This window comes from Cetorhinus maximus, chromosome 14 (genome assembly GCF_964194155.1).
Source record: "Cetorhinus maximus chromosome 14, sCetMax3.hap1.1, whole genome shotgun sequence".
In the NCBI taxonomy this organism is placed as follows: domain Eukaryota; kingdom Metazoa; phylum Chordata; class Chondrichthyes; order Lamniformes; family Cetorhinidae; genus Cetorhinus; species Cetorhinus maximus.
The window spans coordinates 106,728,366-106,752,483 of record NC_135892.1 but is presented as its reverse complement, the minus strand read 5'-3'; the positions used below and the strand labels follow the sequence as shown (position 1 = coordinate 106,752,483).

Sequence of the window (24,118 nt, the reverse complement as noted above, 5' to 3'; positions counted from 1 at the left end):
TTTCACTTGCATTTCCCCAAACTTAGTCTACTGCATTCGTTGCTCCCAATGCGGTCTCCTCTACATTGGAGAGACCAAACGTAAACTGGGCGACCGCTTTGCAGAACACCTGCGGTCTGTCCGCAAGAAAGACCCAAACCTCCCTGCCGCTTGCCATTTTAACACTCCACCCTGCTCTCTTGCCCACATGTCTGTCCTTGGCTTGCTGCATTGTTCCAGTGAAGCCCAACACAAACTAGAGGAACAGCACCTCATCTTCCGACTAGGCACTTTACAGCCTTCCGGACTGAATATTGAATTCAACAACTTTAGATCTTGAACTCCCTCCTCCATCCCCACCCCCTTTCCGTTTCTTCCCCCTCCCTTTTGTTTTTTCCAATAATTTATATAGATTTTTCTTTTCCCACCTATTTCCATTATTTTTAAATCTATACCTGTAATGCCCTGTCAGTCTTTCCACCCCACCCCCACTAGAGCTGTACCTTGAGTGTCCTGCCATCCATTCTTAATTAGCACATTCTCTTAGATAATATCACCACCTTCAACACCTCTTTGTTCCTTTGTGTGACATCTTTTGATTATCTGCTCCTATCACTGCTTGCTTGTCCCTACAACCACACCGCCCCCCCTCCAACTTCTCTCCCCCCACCCCACCCCTACCTTAAACCAGCTTATATTTCACCCCTCTCCTAATATTACTCAGTTTGTTGAAGGGTCATGAGGACTCGAAACGTCAACTGTTTTCTTCTCCGCCGATGCTGCCAGACCTGCTGAGTTTTTCCAGGTAATTCTGTTTTTGTTTTGGATTTCCAGCATCCGCAGTGGTTTTTTTGTTTTTATCTCTGTGCAGTTCTACTTTTTGGCACTAGAGGCCCAGGGGTAGGCCCATGAGAGGAGGCGATCAAGGAGGATGAGGGCCAGCTGCAGCCCGCAGTTGTTTTGTGAAACCATGAGGAGCACTTCTGCTGCAAAACACTAAGTTTTCAAAGTTTCGCGGCCTTTTCTGAGCACCTCCAAAGATTCCTTTAAGGACCGAAAACAGAAATTGCTGGGAATCCTCAGCAGGTCTGGCAGCATCTGTAGAGAGAGCAAAGCAGAGTTAAAGTTTCAGGTCTGTGACCTCTTGTCAGAACACAAACCTGAAAAGTTAACTCTATTTCATTCTCCACAGAGGCAGACCTGCTGAGTATTTCCAACATTTTCTGTTTTTATTTCAGCTTTCCAGCATCTGCAGCATGCTGCTTTTGTTGCTTTAAGGGCTGTTGGTTTGGGGCATGCTCAAGACCTGGAAATTGTGACTGGGCCATACTACCTCTGGGTCTAAGGTGAGCACAAGTTGGATATAGACTTCTGCACTGCTAAACTGATTACCATTTCACTCATTTTAGGCCAATGAAATGGGAGCCACAATGTTAAATTTAGACCCTATTGTTCAGAGGAAGGAAACGTCATTTATAGGAGTTTCTGATCATTTTTGTAATTCATTCATTAAACCAAAGAGTAAACTGTGGCAAAGAATAATCCATTTCAGAAGTGTTTAAAAGAAATCCACATTAGATATGGATAATATGTACAAACAACTTTAAACCTCAGAATTGTAGCATACAGAACGTGCAAAAAAAAGATCGATCGATGAATTAAAATGAGTTTCTATTGAAAATGATGCCAAACAGTAACCAACTGTCATTCATTATCTCTTTGTGTGGAGAGTGTTGATACCAAAACTTTAGTAACTGCTCCACTTATACTGGAGCAATTTTGCAATTACAAAGCAATAGCAATTTCCAAATTGACTCACTTATACTCCTCATAATTAACTGTGGCTCAGAAAGTGCAAATGGTCTTCCATTATTTCTTGCTACACATAAGCTCATCATCTTTATTTGCATTACAGGAGGCTTTCAACTGCTGGCCGCCTATTTCACTTGAAAAAAGTCTAGTGGGTACCTTGCACATCCATTTGCCTGTCTGAATCCAAAATTCAAACAGGATTTTACATAGAATTTACAATATAAACAGGCCATTTGGCCCAACCAGTTCAGTATTTATACCCCACTTGAGACTCCACCTACCCTATTTCCTATCAAGCTATCAGCACATTCCATGTTTCTATGCCTTTGTATTCTATGCCTTTCTCTCTCATGTACTTGTCTAACTTCCCCTTAAATGTGGTATAGTGAGCTGCTCTGCATTGTCATTGCTCTCTGTCTTAAATGGGCACCCAGCATTTCTGCCCAAAGCAGGTTGTTCGGGTAGACAAATTGAGGTCCTACGCCTGTTGTGAGACCCCAATTGTAATGTACAGAAACAAATGGGAGGATTCGGCATAGAACATTCAGGCAGTCCCATTTTCCTAGGCATTGAGAAGCCTAACTGGCGATCTGTAAAGGGTCTGCCGAAGGCTTCTCCAAGAAGTTAAGCCCTTTTGGGTGCTTTTTAAGAAGATTTTTGTGGGGCTAGGAGGAGGAGCTTCCTCAGGCAACAGAAAAATTTTCTGGCCTACTACCAGTCCCTTCTCACCAGCTCTTTGTCGTCCCTCCGACCACACATGGCCCCAGGCAGACCTCACCTGGTGATTTTATGCCACAGGAAACTAGCCAGCTGCAGTGTAGCACCCCCCCAGTCCACCACCTGCGATTCACTGGCAAAATGATAATGAGGCCTAAATGTGAAAGTGGTTCAGGGATGCCGATTCCACGTGGAGTGCATAACAATGATACTGCCTCCCTAAAACCAAAATTCTCCCCCTGTATACTTTTTCACAATAAGGCTACTCTCTCTGCTACAAATCAGCAGATATAGATTGCTTCTGCACCAATATACAGCATCTTCCACATGAATCTCTGAAGGAGAATATTGCAGGCTCCTCACCATGAATCAGTTTATACCATTGAAAGCATTGTGATATTTGACCAGTTTCAATTGATAAAATAAATTAGCAGCAGCAAAGTAATTTTGTCCTTAAATTTATTAGTTAATTATTGTTAGCAGCCTTCAGTGCCCCTTGACAAACCATATAACCATAGAACACTACAGCACAGAAAACAGGCCATTCGGCCCTTCTAGTCTGTGCCGAAATTTTATTCCGCTAGTCCCATTGACCTGCACCTAGTCCATAACCCTCCAGACCTCTTCCATCCATGTATCTATCTAATTTATTCTTAAAACTTAAGAGTGAACCTGCATTTACCACGTCAGATGGTAGCTCGTTCCACACTCTCACCACTCTCTGAGTGAAGAAGTTCCCCCTAATGTTCCCCCTAAACCTTTCCCCTTTCACCCTAAAGCCATGTCCTCTCGTGTTTATTTCTCCTAATCTAAGTGGAAAGAGCCTACTCGCATTTACTCTGTCTATACCCCTCACAATTTTGTAAACTTACTAGTTTTGTAAACCACTAGTCTAATTGCTGTACGCCTGAGCGAACAGACCACAGCATGCATACCCTTCTGCAATTTTGGGAAGGGGCCTAAAATATTAATTTTTCTGATTTGCATTGGCAGTGAGCCTAAAGCCCAGCTCAACCTGGCACAGAATGAGCCTGCACAGATTGCACGTCATATTGGACTCTTCAGCACCTGTTTTTCACCTGAGCCAACTTCTAGGCTGACAACTTACCGTTTTGTAAGAACTTTAAAAAATGTGTAACCGGGTTACATTTTTACTTCAGTGCTGGAATGATGCCATGGTTATCACAGATTTTTCATATGTATATATAAAAGTCCTAATTAAATGATACACTAATCTTTTATCCCCACATTTGTCAAGTTTTACTGAAATTTGGATAGTTTTCTAACTACAGATGGCACCACATATTGCCTACCATGTAAATGCATATGATATACCTTATATCACAAAATTGAAATGCCACATATTTTCTGACAATAAAATATTAAACAGTAGATTGGAATTGCCCAAGTCTGCTATTGAAATAATTTTTGGCAAAAAGCTATTGTGGGCCACGATTCATTTCAAATCATTCTTACAGGCGATAATGTTTATACAGAAGATGTCTGGAGAAACACTGCTGTAAAAAACTGTAAAATGTCTCCTTTTAAAACTATTTTACGAGTGCTCTTAGTAGAGAATGGTCATTGGACATTGATGGATAGATTTCTTTTGCACAATCTGAAAATGTATTCAGTTTAACCAAATATTAGGAGGTGAATAAAATCTAACCTGGCTATTATTTTATTAACAATAAAAACAGAAAATGCAGGAAAAACTCAGCAGGTCTGGCAGCAGCTGTGGACAGAGAAACAGAGTTAATGTTTCAAGTCCAATATGACTCTTCATCGGGGTTCCGAAGAAGCGTTAACTTTGTTTCTCTGTCCACAGATGCTGCCAGACCTGCTGAGTTTTTCTAGCACTTTCTGTTTTTATTTCAGATCTCCAGCATCTGCAGTATTTTGCTTCTATATATTTTTTTATTTTCTTGCCACAATTGACTTCCACTGTTGACTATTACTTTCTAAAAACCATAGCGGGCAATCTACAGTTTCGATATAGTGAAAACAGATAGATGGAAATGTAGAAAAGTCTAAACTTTTTAAGCAATAACATGTGATTAGAATAATTTACACTCTCTACTACCCACACTTGGTAATCATTGTAATTTTGATGGAGCCACTCTGCCAGGAGAAGTGTAAAAGAGCAGAACCCTTTCTGTCCTTGTCCAAAGCCATCAGCCTAGTCCAAATGCATAAGGTCATTTGCATGGACTGACTGGGTTACTTCATGTCCCTAGAGTGTATTCCCAGCAGGGCCAGCTGCCCAAATTGAATTGGGACACAGGGTGTAGCAGCCTCCTGGAGGCCCAAAAGACATCGACCAGCAGTTCATCTTGATTATTACCGAGGACCAATTTTGGGTGGGCCCTGCAGGGGGCTCCTGATTCTGGCACACACTGGAAGTATACCATCAATTATGTACACGAAAGTGAGCAGCATTTTTTTTAAGTCCGAAGTATCCTGTTATGAAAATACACAATATAAAATGGGGAGGTGGGTGGGGAAAGTGTGCTGTACACAATGTATGTTACATCACATATTCCAGTATATTCAGTGAGCAGCCACTATATTTAATATAGAAAAAGTTGCAAAAGCAATGACCTACATTATTTTGGCAAATCTGGTGCACAGGTCTAGCATGAGCATCTGGAACAGTTACTACACTTCGACCAACATTCAGATCAAACACCTCCAAAGCACGGTTTGTGCCAGCTGTCAGAACAATATCTGCAGTTTCTTTCCATTAAGGTAAACAGTTGTGAGTGGTATCATAGAAACATTAATACCTATAAGCTATATTAAAAAAACTAAAAGCACTTTACTCTTCCCTACCGCCCACATACAGAACCCACAACCTTCAGATTTAATTATAGGTAAACTTGCTGAGTTCAGAAACATTGTTCCAAAAATGCTCCTAATAGGGATAAATTACTTTAAAATGCCTAATACGGTAAGATTGATCTCAACAAAGAAGTCATACTTCTGATGATTTTTTTTCTCTTCTCTCCTCTCCTGAAGGCATTTGATTCCCTGCTTGATACCAGTTGCCAACTGGTCGCTTTTCAAATTTAAGCCTTGGCAATGATGGAAACAAAACCATGAAAGACATCAAAATCAAGCCCACTTTTGTTAGCTAGCTCTACTAGGATGTAGGACTGAGCCTTGAGCCAAAAGTGCCTATATGGTTCAGCCGATAACTCTACAAAACCATCCTTGGGGACAGTTGTGGGAGGAAGGGGGAGGGACAAGTCAACAATCTTACTAAATAAAAACAGTCAAACTTTGTAGCTATTAACAGTTCAAATAGAAAATGTTACTTTTGAAATTAGGAAGTGATATTTATCACTGATGTCCCTAAGCCTGAAGTTTAGTGGCTAAATTATCACCTTCCCACCCCCAGCTCAAACTCAATTAAATGCTATTTCCTGAAACACAAACCTCCAGCCAGTATACAAATTTCTTCAAAAGTGCAAGCTCAAATCTCAGATTTCATGCATGACCCTATAATACCTTTTCATAACTTATTTTTTGTACCCAGTAGACACAGGCACTGACCGCAAAGGGTGAAGGCAGATACTCCAAGGTTAAGCCAGAGCCTGGGATATCTGAAACCCAGCTCAATCTGTGGCTGTTCCATCCTGCTGAAATTACAGTGGAGATGTGCCAGAAGGGCCATGGGTTTTCTGCTTGATTGAAACTTTTTCAGACATAAATAGAATGGGATAGCTAAAGATAGTTAGAAATATATTATCCAGAGCTGTACAACAGACTTTAGAGCAGTAAAAAAAAAATTGATAACATCTGGGAACTGGGAAATGCCAGGCTGACAAACACAACATTATTTTTCTGAAGTAACTAATTAAAACAGTGATTCGTTACAGAATATATTTTTTTCAAAAGTAAAAAATCTTTTTGGGACAGACAAAGTTAAAACTTACTAGGCAACCAAATTGTAACAACAACTTATATTTATATAGCACCTATAATGGAATAAAATGTCCCAATGTGCTTCACAGGAGCATTATAAAACAAAATATGACACCCAGCCACATAAACTCACAATGTTGGTTATGCAGGTAAAGTCCTTTAAAACAACAAGATTATCTAAAATGTTTAAATACAATTATCCGAGTCCAATTCTTTTTCCATCTTCAAATGTGCATTATTCTATGGCAAGAACAGCAAGCAACTGATTATTAGACTTCTTCTAACTATCCTCAGTCACCAGTTGTAAGATGGGAAATAGGAGCAGCAAAGTTGACTCTCATCCCACCTTCCCTAGCTCTCTGAGATGAAGGCCTCATTTCCAATCTGCACATTCTACTGGAAGCTTCACCATGGCTTCAACACTGCCACGTCAGGAAATGGTGGACAAAAATCCAAATGTCTACCATTTTCAGACATGGCACTGTAATAACATGTATCGTGGCAAAATGCTGCCTACGGTTGATTATCATACTGCACATTTAACCAATTGTATGACAAAAAGTGCATCCAAATTCAAATATTTGAAAATAAATCCAAAACAGACAAATGCCGAAATTTTGGCCTTACAAATTAGTTTAAACCTAACCAGATGCTGGCAAAACATGTCTGTTTTGTCTGTTATGTCCGTGCAATTTTACATATGTTGCACTTGGGAGAATTAAAGAACATCTTAACAAAACTTGGATCATAATGTGATGGGCTCAGAAATCCAAAACTGCACAATTTTAAATGGATATTATCTGCGATACATGACGTCTAGAATAGGGAGACTTTTTTTGGCACTTCCTAGGGTTATATCGCTGAAAAAAATCTAATCATCTGAAGTCCAATAGGAGGAGGAACATGGTAGCAGAAAAATGGACAGGGCAGACAGAAATAATAAACCTCTACCGTGTGGGCGTCAGATTTAACTAGGAAAGTAGGTGAAACTCACAAGAATTTCCCCATAATAAAGAATGGTTTTGGACCTCATTCAGAAAAGTGACCTAATGAGAATAAAAGTACGCAAAAGCACACAAGAATCGTAGCAAATTGAAAACAGACCTTTGCATACTTTACCAAGTCCTTTATAAATATTTAACTGTGTCTGCTTCAAAACTAACTTCTCTTTTGCTAGGTTAGAAAAAGGTTGTTCTATTTCAGCTGTTCTTACATATAGAGATGATGTTACTTTTAATAATGTTAATTTTGATTTCACAAGAACACAAGAAATAGGTATAGGAGTAGACCATAAGGCCGATTGAGCCTGCTCCACCATTCAATAAGATCATGGCTGATCTTGGCTTTAGCTCCACTTCCCTGCTCGTTCCCATATCCCTTGATTCCCTGAGAGATCAAAAATCTGTCTAGCCCAGTCTTAAACGTATTCAATGATGAAGCACCCACTACTCTTTGGGCAGAGAATTCCAAAGATTCACAACCCAATTTCCCCTCATCTATCTCAGTCCTAAATGATCGGCCGCTTATCCTGAGACTGTGCCTCCACATTTTAGATTCCCCAACCAGCAGAAAGAATCTCTCAGTGTCTACCCTATCGAGCCCCTTCAAAATCTTGTATGTTTCAATGAGATCACCTCTCATTCTTCTAAACGCCAGAGAAAATAGACCCAATTTGCTCAGCCTCTCGTCATAGGGCAAACCCCTCAATCCCAGGGGTTTGCTATACCACCTCCAATGCAAGCATATCTTTTCTTAAATGAGGAGGCCAAAACTGCACACAGTACTCCAGATGTGGTCCCACTGAAACCCTGTACAACTCTAGAAAGGCTTCTTTGTACCTGTACTCCAACCCCCTGCAATAAAGCCAAATGCCATTTGCCTTCCTAATTGTTTGCTGTACCTGTATGTTAACTTTTTGCATTCCATGTACAAGCACATCCAAGTCTCTTAGAACATTTACAAGTTTCTCACCTTTTAAAAAATATTCAGCTCTCCTATTCTTTTGATCAAAGTAAATGGCTTCACACTACCCTACATTAAAATCCACCTGCTATCTTGTTGCCCACTCACTTAACTTGTCTACATCTCTTTGCCCTCCCTACAGCTTAAATCTCCTCCTAGCTTTGTATCATCAGCAAACTTAGAAACGCTACTCTCTGTCTCTTCATCTAAGTCATTAACATAGATTGTAAATAGCTGAGGCCTCAGCACTGACCCTTGTCATACTCCACTGTTCACTACCTGCCAACTTGAAAAAGTCCCACTCTCTACTTCCAAATTGTTAACCAATCCTCTATCCATGCCTCCAACTCCATGCACACTTATCTTGCCTATTAACCTTTTGTGTGACACTTTATCAAAACCCTTTTGGAAATCTACGTATACTACATCTAATGGTTCCCCTTTATCTACCTTAGTTGTTACATCCTTAAAAAACTCCAATAAATTTGCTAAACAGGATTTCCCTTTAGTAAAACCATGTTGGCTTGTTTTAATCATACTATGCTTTTCTAAGTGCATTGTTAACATTTTCTTGATAATAGATTCCAGCATTTTTCCAACAACTAGTGTCAGGCTAACTGGCCTGTAGTTGCCTGTTTTCTCTCTCCCTCTCTTGAAAAGCGTGAATCTAATGAGTTCTGGAAAATCACAGCCAGCACATCCACTTTCTCCGCAGCTACCTCTTTTAGAACCCTAGGGTGTAGGCCATCAAGCCCTGGAAATTTGTCACATTTCAGTCCCTTAAGTTTTTCCAATACTTCTTCTCTATTAAAATTAATTTCCCTAATTTCCTCACTCTTTCAGCCCCTAGTTTACTGTATATTGCTGGAATGAAACTTGTGTCTTCTACTGTGAAGACAGACACCAAATATCATTTCAATGCCTCTGCCATTTCCTCATTCCCCATGATAATTTCTCCTCTCTCTGATTCTAATGGACCACAGTTAACTTTAACTACTCTCTTCCGTTTTATATAGTTATAAAAGCTCTTACAATTTGTTTTTGTATTACTGGCTAGCTTACACTCATATACTACTTTCCCCTTTTATCAACTTTTTTGGTTGCCCTTTACTGGTTTCTAAAACACTCCCAATCCTCAGATGCGTTTCTGTTTTTTGCAACATTGTAAGCCTCTTCTGTTAATCTAATACTATCCCTAACTTCCTGAGTGAGCCACGGGTGGGTCTTTCTTGCTGAGTTTTTGTTTTTCCATGGAATGTATTTTTTTTGGGCATTTTGAATTGTTTATTTAAATGTTTCCCACTATTCATTTACAGCTATACCTTTTAAACTATTTACTAAATTTACCTTAGCTAGTTCTCCTCTCATACCTATGTAATTGGCTTTAAGTTTAAAATACTTGTTTGTGATACGAGTGTGTCACTTTCAAATTTAACCTGGAATTCAATAGTATTATGATCACTATTTTCTAATGGAACTTTTACTACAGCATTACTAATTAACCCTGTTTCATTACACAATACTAGATCTAAGAAAGCTTCATCCCTAGTTAGTTCCAAAATTTATTGGTCTAGGAAACTGTCACAAAAATATTTCACAAATTCAATTTCTAGAGGGCTCTTGCCAATTTGATTATCACAGTCTATGTGAAAATCAAAATCTCCCAAAATTATTACATTGCCTTTGTTACAAACTCCAAATGATTTCTTGTTTAATGCTCTATCCAACAGTATAACTACTGTTAGGGGGCCTATAAACTACTCCCAGCAGTGTTTTGCTATTTCTAATGCCTACCCATACTGATTCTACCTCATGATTTTCTGAGGCCAGATCCCTTGTCCTTAAAATCTTTATGTCATTCTTCATTATCAGGACTACACCACCTCCTTTCTCATTTTGTCTGTCTTTCTGAAATATTGTGTACCCTGGAATATTTATTTCCCAACCTTGATCATCTTGCAATCATGGGCTGAATTTTGCGTTTGTCGGGCGGGCGGGCCCGACCGAATTGGCGGCAGGTGGGGGGCCAATCCCTGCCACTGAAATGGGCCGTGCCGCCATTTTGCGCAGGCGGGCCAATTAAGGCCCGTCCAGCGCGTTTCAGACTCCCGTGTTCAGCAGGAAAATTAAATCGGCAGCGGGCGTGTTCAGACCACCGGTTCCAATGGGGAACCAGCAGTCTGTATAAAGAACGCCAGGCAGCCTTCTTTAGGCTGTTGACCATGGCCAGCAACCGGGCACCACAAGAGGTGAGGGCAGGGGAGGAGGAGGGGGGGGCAGTCTGCAGGGTAGGCCAGCGGGGGGCCACTGTGCCCCTCGGTTCTCCGATGCCTGCCTTGCTGTCCTCCTGAAAGAGGCATCAAACCATCAGGAGGTGTTGTTTCTGGAGGATGGGAGGAGGAGGGCCCCCCACGTGACCAGGCAGGCGTGGCAGGAGGTGGCGGAGGCTGTTAGCACTCAAGATGCTATGCGGCACACAGGAACACAGTGCCGCAAGCGCTTCAATGATTTGTTGCGCTCTGGAAGGGTGAGTGCCATGTCAGCCTTGGCCATTTTACCCAGCAGGTAGCCTTAGCCTTTGAGGCCCCACCCATGTCTTAGTATCGTTACTGCATTGGGCATTTGGTGCGCGCTGGGTGGGCAAACAGATAGTGACCATGCTTACATCAGCGTTAGTGGTTGAGGAGAAGATGGGTTCTCCCCGCAGCATATGTTGGTGTTTGTCGCATTTGAGTAGTCTGGGGGGAACCTGGAGGGGAGGCAGCTAGACACATACTCAGAACTCCAACACATGTCTTATTGATGATGATGAGATGGTGGAAGGGGAGCCTCAAGGTGTCGTTGCCAAGAGCCATCTGCTGGCCTCGGCGCCACACCTAGTTGCGCCTCCTTGCCATGGGCGCTAAGACCCGTGTGTTATTCAAAGTGATGGACGCCGAATGTGTCCAAGGTGGCCATTGGGGGAGAGGATTGGGAGCAGCCGTACTATGTTCTGGGGACTGATCACCAGTAGTGTGGACAGGAGCCGCTGGAGCCCTCAGATGGGCCACTGTGGTTGGGGTGCGGCGTGCGCGTGCAGAGTACATGAGCGATCAGCCCCAATAAATGCTCTTCTCTGTTCTGCAGGCAAAAACTGAGAACAATATCCGGGAGCGTCAGTGGACTGGTGGTGGGCACGCTGTGCTGCAGCACCTCACCACTTATAAGGAGCAGGCCATGGAGCTGGAGAGGAGGCAGGCGGCCAGATCAGCAGGTGTTGGCGAGGTTGGGGTGCAGCGGCCAGGTATTTGAGGGCCACAGTCCAATCCACTCTGTCTCCCCACCATCCAAAGCACTGATGATTGCTGCAATCATTAATGCATCAACACTGCTCATTCACAGACTGATACAGTCAGACAGTGTGGGTCATACACAAAGGTTCCTCGGCCCCTTGAGGATGCGCGTCTCCATCACCTTCCAAAGTCGCATTATCCCATTTGTGACCACTATCCCCATGGTCTAACATGCCATGGCATCGCTGCTGCACATCCAAAGACTTATTACATCTTAAGAGGGTTTGTACCTCCACCACCCTTTCCACTGCATCCCACATTACTCTATCCAAAATGTCCTCAGAACCTCACCTGTCAACCTCATGGCACTCAACTTAAATAAATGCCACCACGTTAGTCATCCCTGCGCCAAGGGGAAATATTGCCTTCTGTCCACCCGTTCTATGCCCCTCATAATGGTATGAAGGTCAATAATGTGACCTGTCAATCTCCTGTGCTCCACGGCAAATGTCACAAATGTAAGCAATGTTTCCTCATAACTCCAACTCTCCAGGCCAGCATACATCCAGGTCAGGAACCTCTGCACTCTCCCCATTCCAAAGCCATCCCTCCCATGAAGCACAGGTCACAAGTGAACGCAGAAGTGTAGATGTGACCTCGACAGCGTTTTCTGCACTTGCAACATGACCTCCCCTTTCCTACATTCTATTCCTCGGCTAATAAAGGCAAGTCTGGCTTCGACCTTGTTTAACGCCTTATGTTCCTGTCCTGCTACCTTAACGGGTCTGCCCAGCAAGGTCCCTGTAATCATCGTGACTTCCCATGGTCCTACCATTACTCATGTATTCCTGTACTTTGCTTGTCTTGCCCAAGAGCTTAACCGCACACTTATCCACATAACATTCCATGTGGCATTCCTTAGGCCATCTGACCAGCCTGTCTGTATGCGCATGTAATGTTTGGGCCTCCTCTTGACTATTTACCACCCCACCAATGTTCATCTCCTTAGGGTCTTGAAGGGTGAGCGACTTTTGAGGCTGGGGGGGGGGGAGAGGGATGAAAGGTGTTACTGACTGAACACTAACTGATGCACTGTCCTTGTTGTTACTTTCAGCATCACCACTGCATGGCCGCCACTAACAAGTCCAGAGCCCCCCCATCACACCTGAGAGCCAACACTTGCAACTTGCCTCACAGCTTTTCAGCGAGCCAGGCACCAGCGCAGCGACAAACACTTTGGTGGGGATTATGACGTCGGCTAGTGTCCCGGGGCACAGTGGAGAGGGCACTTCACAATCGCTGGAGGAGATGGCATGGACAGAGAGTGCTGATGGCGCCAGAAGCCGGAGGACTGCAGGGGACCAGGCACATGCCAAGTCTGGCAGTGATGAACTGCCTATGGAGATGTCAGCCATGAAGCAGCTGCAGGACAAGCGGCAGGATGCATGGAGCATCTGGCAGGGTTGCATGAGGGTGTGCTTCACTTGGTGTCTGTGGTGGAGGAATCCAGGCAGAATGTCAGTGATGGCATGAACCTCAGGACAGAGCTTCAGGCTTCCTCCATTGAGAGATTGGCGACTGTCATGGAGAGGGGCTTCAATCAGATTGAGACTCTTCTGATTGGGTTACGCTCTGACCTGCAAGCCCTCACAGCGCTAATGGCCACAGGTGGTCATTCACAATGTGGGAGATGTTCTGGGCACCAAGTGGTGCCGCTTGGTGCCCATCCATCTGTGGTGAGCAGGGAGGACCAATATGACCTCACGTCGGCGCAGCAGCTGCCTGTAGTCGCTGCGAGCTCCTCTCAGGGCACTCCGGATGAGGGCAGCAGCTCCTCCGCCCCTCTACCAGTGACCGTTGCATCCGTTGAGGCTGCGACAACTGGGGAGGTGCCAGTTCTGGAACTGACCACTCCCTCCCAAGTGGGGCCATCACAGGCTCCATGAGCCAGAGGACGGCCGCCAAGGTCATCGAGGCCAACAGGACAGCAGGGTCTGCAGGCTGTCTCACAAGCCACTCCGAGCGATGGGACGGCACCTAGACGTAGCACCCGCAAACGTAAGCATAAGGCACGTTAGGCACTCCACGGGTTTGTCACTGGTGATTTTGTGTTGGCCCTAGATTAGGGAATATATCGTTATGTGCGTCAGAGCCACGTTTGTGCTTTATTTTGGTGGCAATAAAGTCCACTTTTCCGATCATAGCTGAGGGTGTTTCCTTCGTGCTGCATTTGTATGTTTCACAGACATCTCATGAGTGTTTGAGTGGACATTGATGTTTCTGTACTAAGTCCTTAGTTGCAGCTGATGAGGTGGGAGATGTAGCACCTAAGTGCCACGTGTGGAAGCGCCAGGCAAGGCTGCTCCTGCTGATCCATGTGTGTGGAGCTAGCTGAAGGTTCGCTGGATTAAAGTATCCCAGATGTTCTTCTTCCTTGGTGTAGTACCGGGTCAGTGTGCTGCCCCTCATCATTGCCCTGTGCTTCCTCATCCTCTGAGCCACTGCTGGATTCATCATGTGCAGCCTCATCCACTGCGTCAAGGTCTTCATCATCAACTGCATCCCCCCTTTCCAGCGCAAGATTGTGCAGAGCGCAGCATGCTACCACTATCAGAGAGACATGATCTGGGGGGTACTGGAGTGCACCCCACGAGCGGTCCAGGCAACGGAAGTGCATCTTGAGAAGACCGATGTCTCTCTCCACCACAGCCCTTGTGGTGCCCTGGCTCCTATTGTAGCGCTCCTCAGCTTCTGTTCTTGGATGGCGGAGAGGCGTTATGAACCACCTTGTGAGGGGATAGCCCTTATCACCCACCAGCCATCCATCCAGCCGAGCCGGAGCACTGAAGAGCGCCGGCACCTGGGAGTGTCTGAGGATGTAGGTGTCGTAGGAGCTGCCTGGGTACCTTGCACAAACTTTCAGAATCTGCATCCTGTGATCACACACTATCTGCATGTTCATGGAGTGGAAGCCCTTCCTGTTGACAAAGGCACCGGGCTCAACTGCTGGTGCCTTGATGGCCACATGTGTACAGTCTATAGCACCCTGGACGCGGGGGAAGCCAGCAATGGCTGCAAAGCCTCTGGCTCGCTGTGCCTGACTTGCCTGGTCACAGCGGAAGTGGATGAAGGTCAATGCCCGTCTGAACAGAGCGTCTGTAACGTGCTTGACATAAGTGTAGACAACTGATTGGGAGACACCGCAAAGATTACCCACCAAGCCCTGGAAGGAGCTAGATGCATAGAAGTGGAGGGCAACAGTGAGCTTCAGAGCCGTTGGCATGGGGTGCCCACCCACAGTTAGGGGAGATCTCAGGGCCAATCATCTGACAGATATAATTGACTGTTTCCCTTGAGAGTCGGAGCCTCCTTCGGCACTGCACCTCAGTCATATTGAGGTAGCTGCTTCACCTTGTATACCTTTGCAGCAGGATAGGGTCTTCTGCGGCTCCTTCCACCTTGGACAACCTCTTGGCCCTGCGCCCCTTGTGCCTGCGCCTGGCCTCCCAAAGGTGGCTCCTCTGGAGGCTGATTATCCAGTCCTGGCCTCCTCCTTATTCTATCCCTCTCTTCCTCCTCAGAGGAGCTGCCTCCAGTGGAGAGGTCAGAACCCATACCCAAGCTAAATGGAGGCCTCCGGAAAGCTGCAGACCCGATAAAGATTACTGTCTGCAGACTGCTGAGCTGAAGCTTCAAAGTACAGAGAAAGCTACTGGAAATCGATCTGAACTGCTAACAATCACACAGGCAAGTTTAAAACACTTTCTGCATTAAATACTTCAGAAAAAACATTAATAACCCCTCTGAGCCCACATATCCCGCCCATGGATGAGGTTTGTTAAAAAATCAGTTACCCGCCTGCCCGTTGGGCCTGTGCGCCGAGGCAAAGATCGCACAGGCTCCTCAAAATCAGCTTCAATTGCCGAGTTAAGGGCTTTAAAAAGGCCTTTAATTAATGGCGGGCGCACGTCGTACTTCATAGCGCGCCCGCCCACCTAAATATCGCGATGCCACGCACTGACGTCGGGATGCTCGCGCGACAGTTTAAGCACTGACATGCGGGCTCTGGCACCCGCACATCAGCCATAAAATTCTGCCCCATGTTTCTGTAATGGCAATTAAATCTAAATCATTTACCTCTGTTTGTGCCACTAGTTCATCTAACTTATTGCAGATGTTTTGTGCATTCAGATAAATAATTTTTAATTTCATTTTTTTACTTCTACTCCCTGCAATAAGCTTTTTCGTTTCAGAGCACCTGAACCTGGGTAGACCGTGACAAAAACAGAAAATGCTGGGAAAACTCAGCAGGTCTAACAGCATCCGTGGAGAAAAAAAAGAGAGTTAACGTTTTGAAGCCGTTTGACTCTTCTTCAGAGCTGTTCTGAAGAAGAGTCATACGGACTTGAAACGTTAACGCTTGTATTTTTTTCTCTCCACAGATGCTGTTAGACCTGCTGATTTTTTCCAGCATTTTCTGTTTTTTTTTCAGATTTCCAGCATCCGTAGTATTTTGCTTTTATCTAGGTAGACTGTGATTGTTGCACTACCTGGTGTATCAAATAAGAGTGTATTTATGTACCTGGCAGGTGTCCAACATCTCCCCACGAGCTTGACAGTCACCTTCCAAATCTGCGCTTATCTTTCCTGCAACTAACTCTTTGAATCTCTCCAATCAGGTTTGAGTGTCTGCCAAAGTACCAAAATAACTCTAAACAAAATTGCATCCTCCGTAACTATAACAATGGTGCACACTCCCTTCCATTCTTCTTCAACTTTTCTACAGTATTTGACATGGTTAACTATATCATCCTCCAAGACCTCTCCTCTGCTGTGTAGATCAGTGGAACTGCCATTTCTGTTCCCACTTTTTTTTTCATTCATTCATGGGATGTTAGCATCACTGGCAAGGCCACCATCAATTGCCTTGAGAAGGTGGTGATTGTTAAAGTCATTGTTCATACATTGAGTAAAGGATGAATCTGTAGCCAGTCTTTTCCTTAACACAGGTTTAATCATAAACCCACAGAGGACAGGCACAGACTCTCCTTTTCTTTCCCCTACACCCATGTAAACCAGTTCTTATATACGTAAGAATAATTCCCTAATCTTTCCCCAATTAATAACAGCTGCTCTCATGTACAAACTAAAGCACGCAACTCATTGTAATAGGATTCCAACACTAGCAGTGGTAAGCCAGCTTCTTGAACTGCTGCAGTCCATGGAGTGTAGATACACCTACAGTGCTTTTAGGGTGGAATTCCAGGATCTTGGCCCAGTGAGTTAGAAGGGAACTTGCAGTTGGTGATGCTCCCATGCACCTAGTGCCCTTGTTTCTCTGGTTGGTCGAGGTCGCAGGTCTGGAAGGAGCTGTCAAGAGTTTTGGTGAGTTGCTACAGTGCAGCTTCTAGACGTTTGAGGAGGTGAGTTACTCGCCGCAGAATACTCAGTCTCTAACCTGCTCTTGTAACCACAGTATTTATACAGTTGGCCCAATTAAGTTTCTGGTCAACGGTGCTGCTCCCCACCCCCCAGCCACTCCACCCCGCTAAAGATGTTGACTTTGGGGGATTCAGAGATGGTAATGCTGTTGAATGTCAAGGGTAGATGTTTAGATTCTGTCTTGTTACCAATCATAGAAACAGCATCTCCTGCAATGGCTTTTCTTCCCATCCCGCACTATTATCTCCAAAGTCCCTCAATGGCCTATGTTTGTCCACTGCCAAAATCCTGATGTTGCCACTCAGTGTTATCATAAAGAAACACGGGATCAACGTCCACAAATATGCTGATGAGACATAGCTTTACTTCCCCACCAGCTGTCTGAACCTCTCCCATGTCTTTGTGCTTGGCCAGCATCTAGGGTAGAATTTTACAGGCCCTCAATGGCAGGTTTGCAGGTGGTGGGGCCCCTGAAATTTCCTGGATGGCCTTCCCGAAGCCCTCCTGCAGGCCTCGACTTGTCCGCAATTTCACGGGGGGCAGACTAGGCCTAGGGCAGTCCATGAGCCCTCAATCCAATTCAGACCCTTAAATGGCCAATTAGTCCTGCTTACAAACTAAAGGATGCACTTCATTGTAACAGGATTCCAACATTAGTAATGGTAAGCCACTTTCTTGAACCGCTGCAGTCGACATGGTGTACATAGAGCTGCAGTGCTTTTAGGGACAAATTCCCAGATCTTGGCCCAATGACAGTCAGTAACGATGGTGTGTAACTTAGAAGGGGATACAGCCAGTGATGCTCCCATGCACTACTGCCATTGTTCTTCTGGCTGGCCGAGGGTGCGGGGGTTTGGAAAGTGCTGTCAAAGGAGCCTTGGTTGCTATGGTGCAGTTTACAGATGTTGCAAGAGGTGGGTTACTTGCCGCAGAACAACAAGTCTCTAACCTGCTCTTGTAGCCACAGTATTTCTATGGCTGGTCCAGTTAAATTTCTGGCATCCTGCTTGGGGGTGGGGTGGGGGGGCACTTCCATTACTGACCCCCTTTCACCCCCCAACTCCCCTTCATGACCCTCACCCCCAACCATCTCACTTCATGCTGCAAGACTCCAAACTTCCTCATATCTTGGGGATCTGGCACTTTGATTCTGTGGACTGCTTGTCATCCTAGCTGTGGCTACCGCTCCCAGTGATGCTGGGACTACATGGGACTTCCACCCAAGTAAGCGGTGGAAGCCTTGCCTCCAGCCAATTAACATTTCTTGGAACGTTAAATTGCTGCAGGGCAGCCCTGATCAGGGCAGGTACGTTCCCCGCCAACTTCTCCAGTAGCAGGGAGGGAAACTCTACCATTGGAAAAATTCTGTCCTTAATCTTGGATGAGCCACACTTTTCTCCAAACAATAGGAAAACCGAGACCAGCTTCTTTGAGTCCCACCACAACCTCCATTCTCTTACCGCTGACTCCATTCCCCTCTATTGTCACTGTCACAAGCTGAACCAGAATTGTTTACGATCTTAATGTTTTACTCTAGCACAAATTAAGCTTCAGACCCTTATACCCTCTCCATAAAGATTATATAATTTTGATGTCTACAACCTATCTCACATCAAGTAACGCCACTCAGTTCTTGCTGAACTACATTAGCGCCCAGTCTTCCAAAGTATCCAGCTTAAAATTCTCATCCTTGTTTCACCTCACCATATCCTGTAAACTCCTCCAGCCTACAATCTCATGGAAGTTTTTGTTCCTCTGACCCTGACCTCCTGTGAATCCTCCTTTCTCTTTGCCCCAGAGTTGGCAGCAGGTCTTCAGTCACCTAGTTCCTGCATTCTGGAGTGACATTTTACAACATGGGATTTCAGGAGTAGAATAAGTTCATGCTACAGGCAAGTACAATCCTGGGAATCACCATTAAAAGGGCCCACATTAAAAGTCATGACTTTGGTTAAATCACACCCACAAATCACTTCATAATATAGGTATATTGTGAATCTGCACACCTAATCTGCTCAGCTAGACTTCTTAAAGGCATAGCACAGTTTGAGTTACTCGGTAAAATTGTCTTTCCTTGTGTTCTTAAACTTTGCTTAACTTTACTCTGTGCGTTTGGAGTTATTGCTTCCACTGCCATTCTTGCAATGTTTTTTTCCATCCTCACTTATTCTTAGTTCTGCTGCCATTAATTGTCATGAGGATGAGAATGTCTTTTGGGGTTTTTACAATGCTGCATGACTTAGATGAGGAAGACAGAGGGACAGAAGATACAGATTCATTGACACCAGAGGCATTTTGTCCATGCCCACCAGTACTCTAGGGCCATTGGCACATACAGAGGTTGCTGTGCATGTCAGAGGGGATTTGTCGTATTGGCTCTGCTTAACAAGGCAGGCCATCACAGAGTTGCACTATTTGCCTATTCATGTTGTTAAAGATCCTGTGGCACAATTGTGAAAGGGTAAGTTCTCCCAGCATTCTGTCCAACATTTCCCCCTCTTCCAATGCCACCAAAAAAACCAGAATAACTGGTCATTAACCTCACCTCTGCTGGTAGGACATTGTTGCTCAAAGTTGACTGTCTGTGTTCTAAATTTCAAAATAATTAATTGCATGAAGCATACTGATAAATCAATGTGACAAGTGCATGTATTATTTACCTGCACTTTGGATAGACGCAGATCTAAAAGAACGCGGGACAACTGTTGTGCCATATATCTTGAGGGCTGCTAACTGAGAATGAAGCTGCTCCATTCTACAGAGAAAGTTTGGGCTAACAAGGCTTCCAACCTGAGACAAAGCCAGAGGTAATAGACATTGGAGTATATTTTCCTATGTTCACTATTTCAGCAAAAGGTAGGTGCAAAAAAAAAGCAGTATGGCTTTCACCCAGATCTACTTTTTTGCTAAAAATAGTAGAGGAAAATAAACCCTATGATGTTTGTTTTGAGGAAAAAAGGTTATGGACCAAGCATATGTTTTCCCTATTGATTAAACTAGAGCAAACACCCAAAGTGTGCACTAGACTTAAGGCAAATCTGGCATTAAGTTATTTATCTTGGCAACAATGAAGAAACCTAAGGCAGCCAAAGCAGTAATGGCAAAAGCTATAATTCATGACTTCTTTTCATTCCATCCCTCTTGATAGAGAACTGTAGAGTGTACAAATATTATGTGTAGGTGTATATATATTGTTTTAGTGCACTAGAGTTAATTTCAAATATCATTAATATATGATAAAGATATCTGAACAGTACTTCCCCATGCACGGAATGGTGGTAGAATGGTAATGTTATGGACCAGTAATCCAGAGGTCTGGACAAATGCTCTAGAGACAAGAATTCAAATCCCACCACAGCAATTAATATATCTGCAATAAAATGCTAGTCTCACTAATGATGAACATGACACTGCCAGGTTGTTGTAAGGACTCTATGTCCTTCAGGGGAAGAAATCTGCCGTCCTTACCTAGACTGGCATACATGTGAATCCAGACACCAGGCCCACAGCAATGTGATTGATTCACTGCCTAGCAAGCCACTCAGTTGTAGCCAGCTCACCACCACCTGCTCAAGGGCAAATAGGGATAAGCAAAAAATGCTGGCCTTACCACGGTGCCCACATCCCAAAAACAAATAATACCACAAAAGCTATTAAAGAAATAGACTTTATGTGACGAACAAAAGGATACAGGAGTAGAAGTCATTCACTGCAGACAAGCAACTGATCTCCTGGGTGCCAGCCATCTTGAATTTGCCAACCAATCTGCTTTTGCTCTTCTTTTTGTAACTAGATAAAACAAGATTTGTTACCAACAAAACATTGCTTTGTTTCTCACAGTAATCCTGCTTCAAACAAATGTACACATAAAATTTGGCACCTGCGCAACAAGTTATCATTGAAAGGTTTAAAATAAGGGAAACAATCCCTCCCTATAAATTTTTAATGTCAGTGTACGGTATTTAAATTCCGGAAATGTGGAGTGCCAGTTTCTTTTCTACCACAAGAATGGCTTAAAACCAAGCACGGACCAGGAGTTGGAGATGAAAACTGAGCTGTGCAATGGGCGCAGTGCCTAATTAAGGCAACAGACTGGGACACCATAATATCTGAGCAATATGGGCAGACGGGCTGCAGCTGTCCTTAGGGCATTGTACATAGCCTAGTGAAATTGGTCCTTTTTGCCTCTGTTTTCTGCCTGGTGATGAAGACCAATTTCTTCCCCAATATTACTTCCTGATTGTAATAAAATAGTGATGCTTCTTGACATTGTCAAACTAAAACAAGCCTTAGACATGCCTTAGCAGTGGGTGTTTTTTTTTATTCGTTTATGGGATGTGAGCATCTCTGGCTAGGCCAGCATTTATTGCCCATTCCTAATTGCCTTTCAGAAGGAGGCCATTAATAATGCTGAAGAATTTATTAATAGCATCTACTGGCCAAGTTACCTAATCTAAACTGTCTGCTACATAGAGGTAGGATGGTCTTTTATTATGTAAGAACAAAATGCCTTGGACTGATATGTTGCTCTGGGTAACTACTCCCAAATCTGAGGAAAGGAAAGATTAACATGGCCATCCAAGTAAGAGTAAACATTATCTTCCAGTCTTCATATCTTCACCCACTCCTCTCCTGCACCCCCATTCTAGATCATTAAGGTTGTTAAAGAACATTATGCTGAAACGTGGTAAATTAGTAAGATTTTATTTCTTATTACCCATCCCATTTTCCACTTTTTTTTACTCATTCATGGGATGTGGACAATGTTGGCAAAGCCAGCACTTATTACCCATCCCTAATATATATCTTGACCAAGTGAATCAGTTGATCTTTTCTGGATTCTTAAGCAAATTTGGGGTCTATAAAATAATAATATTAAGTTTTTTTAACATCTTCAAAATAAAAAATATAAAGGCGAGGAGTGGGGCTGGAGGGAAGATGAGTGAGACAGGAGTAGGAGCCCCAATATGCACTCTGCTTTAAGCATTACATATTAAACAAATGAAATATTGAACATTTAGAATAGATCCTAAAGAAAGTTTTTCAAACTAATGAGACATACAATAGATATAATTCCACAAAGGTCTTCCCAGCATAAAGATTGTGACCAATTAAATGCTTTCCACTCTGTGGGTGACATCTCCTCCATCCTAGCCAAGATGGATAAGGAGAAGGAGGACCAAATCTAAACACTACTAAGTTTTGGTCCAAGTATTGCAGTCAACACTGAAGAAAAGAAACTATGACAAATACTGAAAAATAAGAGCCTCCACTCTTTAGTAATGACCACTATTTAAGTAGCTTTAGTGTTTCTGTACAAATCCTCTGCAATCGTGCTAATTTATATAATCAATAATTTTTAAGCTCTAATATAGTGAAGATAATTTTGACTTTGTGCCAAAGGGTAAAAGGGGTGATAGTGAATCAGCAGTCCCTTTTACATCTCCGCTGATGTTTATTTCTATTGACTTTTTTTATTTTTGATTCAATGGAAATAAAAATTGGGGGACATAAAACAGGCTGCCAAACAAGATGCAGATTGATCTTCAATTATCCTCTTTGAGGGAGAGAGTGAGATAGAGGCTTAACTGCAGGCATCTCAGAGTTCCATACAACTGCATTCAGTCTGTAGACCACCCAATTCTAAATTGATTATTTCTTAGTAACTAGTGAAATTACAAAAAACAAATTCATACCCAGAAAAATACTTTTGGCAGTCAAATTAAAATACATAGCCAATAAGCAATTACAGTATTACTGATTGCAAGAGTGGATAAACTGTTAATTAAGTACTTAACTAAGGATACGTAAACAAATTGTAATAAACCCTAGGAAACTGGACTGTGCTCTCAGTTCTAAATTATTACACACTGAGGACTAAGGCTGAAGATAATAACACTTCACATTTCAGGGATATAAACATTCAAGTGAGTTTAGCAGCATGAAGTTATTATGGATCCCTTGTGATGCTATGGCAGTATATCAGAATCGCATACAGAAGCAAGCAATTTGGCCAATCATGGCTGTATTGGGTCTTTTGAAAGAACTATTTAATTATTCCCACAGTCCTGCCTCTTTCCTCCTAGCCCTGCAAAGCTTTTCTTTTCAAGCATTTATCCAATTCCCTTTTGGAAGTTACTATTGTACCTGCTTCCACCACCCTTTCAGTCAGTGCATTTCAGATTCAACCAATTTTCTTATATCCCGTCGGGGTTTATACACAATTATCTTAAATCTGTGCACTCTGTTTACTAACCCTCCTATCAGTGGAAACAGTTTCTCCTTACTTATTCTATCAAAACCCCTCATAATGTTGAACATCTCTAATAGATCTTAATTTAACCTTAAATAGAACATATTCAAATCTACTAAAATATTCATTATCTGGAAAAACTTTCCAACAAGAATCATATTCCACACAATACTTGGATAGCTTTGCTGAAAAGCCCTTGTTGGTTTATCCAAAAACACCTAAGCTTTTCTCTGAATTGTGTCCCGTATACACCTCATATTCAGAAAAAAAAACATTAATTTAAACATAACTTGGAGGTGACCATCTGGGCAAGGATGATTCCAAAAATGTATGACATGTTCAACTCCTATAATAAAACGCATTCATAATATGTTAATCAAGATCTTTTAGGAAATTCAGGTGAGCAACCAGATTAGACCCGTCAATTAACCAGTCGTTTCTCAGCCACATCTATTCTCATAAGCTTGGAAAGTATTATTGGCACACGATCTGCACCATCTGTTTGTACCAAATTCCATCTCTTCACTGTTTTTACAGAAGTGTTACCCATTTGTTTTATGGAAATCCCTCCATTAAAACTGAAGAGTGCACAATTTGGTATGTACATATGAAGCGTCCACAGAGTTACTTTGCCAACAGTAATTTTTAGTCTGTGGCCATCATTTACAATTTTAGGAGATTTATAACTTTTTCAGCAGACTCAGCACTGTCTATTAGATATTTGATCCTCGAGTTCAATTGTCTGAACAGTGGC

General features: G+C 43.2%; 1 protein-coding gene across 1 annotated transcript in view; it reads right to left on the bottom strand.

The window, feature by feature from the left end:
* Window positions 1-24,118, bottom strand: part of wdr27 (WD repeat domain 27) — a 478,059-nt gene that overhangs the window by 383,008 nt on the left and 70,933 nt on the right. Inside the window, exons 20-21 of the mRNA XM_078556372.1 lie at window positions 20,803-20,900; window positions 5,114-5,235 (exon numbers count right to left, since the gene is read on the bottom strand). Of these exons, the coding sequence (XP_078412498.1) occupies window positions 5,114-5,235; window positions 20,803-20,900 (220 nt within the window). The remainder of the gene's footprint in view (window positions 1-5,113; window positions 5,236-20,802; window positions 20,901-24,118) is intronic.